General features: G+C 46.4%; 1 protein-coding gene across 1 annotated transcript in view; it reads right to left on the minus strand.

Moving 5' to 3' along the window:
* The window catches only part of FERMT2 (fermitin family member 2), a gene marked incomplete at its 5' end in the record, with an annotated part of 30,766 nt that overhangs the window by 7,726 nt on the left and 20,848 nt on the right, over nucleotides 1-2,192 (minus strand). The window contains one exon of the mRNA XM_010019979.1: nucleotides 1,905-1,954. Coding sequence (XP_010018281.1) covers nucleotides 1,905-1,954 — 50 coding nt within the window. The remainder of the gene's footprint in view (nucleotides 1-1,904; nucleotides 1,955-2,192) is intronic.

Consider the following 2,192-nt stretch of genomic DNA (forward strand, 5'->3'; position numbering starts at 1 on the left):
AGAATCATATCTGTGATGGCCCCAATTGCTTGTCCTTGAGGGCTTGTGATGGCCCTCTGCATTTTCACTTCCAAGAAAAACCATGCTGGAGGCTGCTCAGGGTGTGAGTCAGAAAGAAACCGGGATGCTGGGAGAGAAACACAGCGCCTGAATGAGCCTCGCTGCTCCCACACCACTAATGGGCATCTGAACTTGGGGCATCTGTTGCCTCCTTCTGCCTTTGCTGGTTTTTCTCCTCCTAAAGCCCTGGCACACATAGCCCTGCCCTATACAAACTCTATAACTGCAATTTGTTTTGGAAGCTGCCTGCCACTACAGAATTCACCAACCTCAAGCCAAGCCATCCTACACGTGCAGGTTTTTCCATCCTTTGTTCTCATTCTTTGCTAAAGATGCTTTAATACATCATTTTGGCCAGCACAGGCAGTAATTCAGATGGTAGGGGAGAAAGAAACATCCTGAGACTGCAGCAACACCAGTCATATAAAGGAACATACACACAGGATTTCTGTGTAAGGCATACTAGGGACACACATTGCAGCTCCTCTCTGGTTGAAGTATGACAAGAGGCACGTCCAAAGCTGGGCCACCTCCTAATGTCACGTCATTTATGCTGCATTTCTGGCATTAAAATACCACCTGGCCCTCATTTTTAGGAGCAAATGGCAATTCTGTGGTTCCCTGCCATGGCAGGACAGCCTCAAATCCCAAACCCAGGATTTGGGGCTTGTACCAGGTGAGGAACCAACAGCTTCTTGCTGCTCCATTTCCTGTCCCACCAGCTGGCACTCCAATTTGCAATTACTTCCCAGAGGCGTGCCTCATTTTATTGGCAAACAAGCACATTGAAAGAAATAGCAAGGGGGTGTTTTTGTTTGCTTGTTCAAGGGGAGGAAAAAAGCCACTCAGATGCAGGGCACAGGCTGCAGCCCTGAAACTTTGCCCCAGTTAAGACAGTCCATAAGCCCTGATGGACACGGAGACCTTATTAATTCGCCTTCAGAGAGGGAGAAAGAGCTTTTCAGAACACAAGTGCTAAGTTCTGGCTCCAGAACCAAACAATTAATAAAATAAAGGCTTGTTTCAGAACTATTTTGCTGGCTACAGCTTTTCCTCTGTATCCTATACAGCTATGCTGTGAAATCTCATCCTTATTTCCAGTTTCCAGAACGTTCACTGTAACCCTTGCCACAGCAGGCAGTAAATTGCAAAAGATGGTGGCGGCTGCCAAAACGTTACTCCAAGTCCAGACATTCCCAGTTCCACGTACCACTGTCAAAGTCAAAGCAAAATATAAACACCCCAAACTAAATCCTGAGTGAGCTGGAAGAGGAGCAGAGTCAGCTTAACCTGCTCCTTTTGGCAAAGTAGAGGGCAGACTGACCGGGATCTCAGCTCTTTATAATTCATCCAGCCTCTTGCAAACCAGGAGGAGGAGTAAGGCTTCTATGTTTCACTCCTAATTTTAGGATGGCTTGATTATCCCCTGGGCATTAATTGTGTTACAGAAATATCCCAGCATGCACTTCTGGCTACGGGATGCAGCAAGCTTTCTGGAAGGGATGTGTACCTGCTGGGGGGGGGGCAATAGTGGGAAAACACCCTTTGCTTCGTATTTAAGAACTGATCAAGTTCAGTATCAAGTATTTCAACAGTGTGAAATACTTAGTGACTGTGTTACAGGATAAAGAAGTAAAATGTTTTAACAGTAAGAGAGCACAGATGCTGAGCTGTGGTATTACACAGCAATTGCTTGATGGCTTTTCACAGAGGAATAACATAGTGGTGTGCAGCAAGATCTTAAGGCCAGGAGATAAATTTAAAAAAGGATATTAGGCGAGAGGACCATTAATTATTCACCGACATTACCAGTTTCACAAGCACCTCTTCCCATCAGCACTTACTTGAAGACTTTAATGTAGTCGGCGAGCTCGGGGATGGAAGTGATGTCACCCTGAAAATAAAAGATTATCCCATTCACCCGCATGCCAGAGTGGAGCCGGGGTGCTGGGTTTGGGAGAGAAGGGATGCCAGGGGCAGGCAGCTTCACTGGACAACGTCAGGGCTCAGGGGTCATGAAAACACTCCTGAGAAAGCCTCATCCACTTCACAGGATAAGCAAGAAGAGAAAAATCTACGGCAGAGAAGCACTGTCTGGAAACCAGAGGACAAGGTTTTATTTTTCTTTGAGG

The sequence above is a fragment of the Nestor notabilis genome, unplaced genomic scaffold (assembly GCF_000696875.1).
Source record: "Nestor notabilis isolate BGI_N333 unplaced genomic scaffold, ASM69687v1 scaffold13178, whole genome shotgun sequence".
NCBI classification, from domain to species: Eukaryota; Metazoa; Chordata; class Aves; order Psittaciformes; family Psittacidae; genus Nestor; species Nestor notabilis.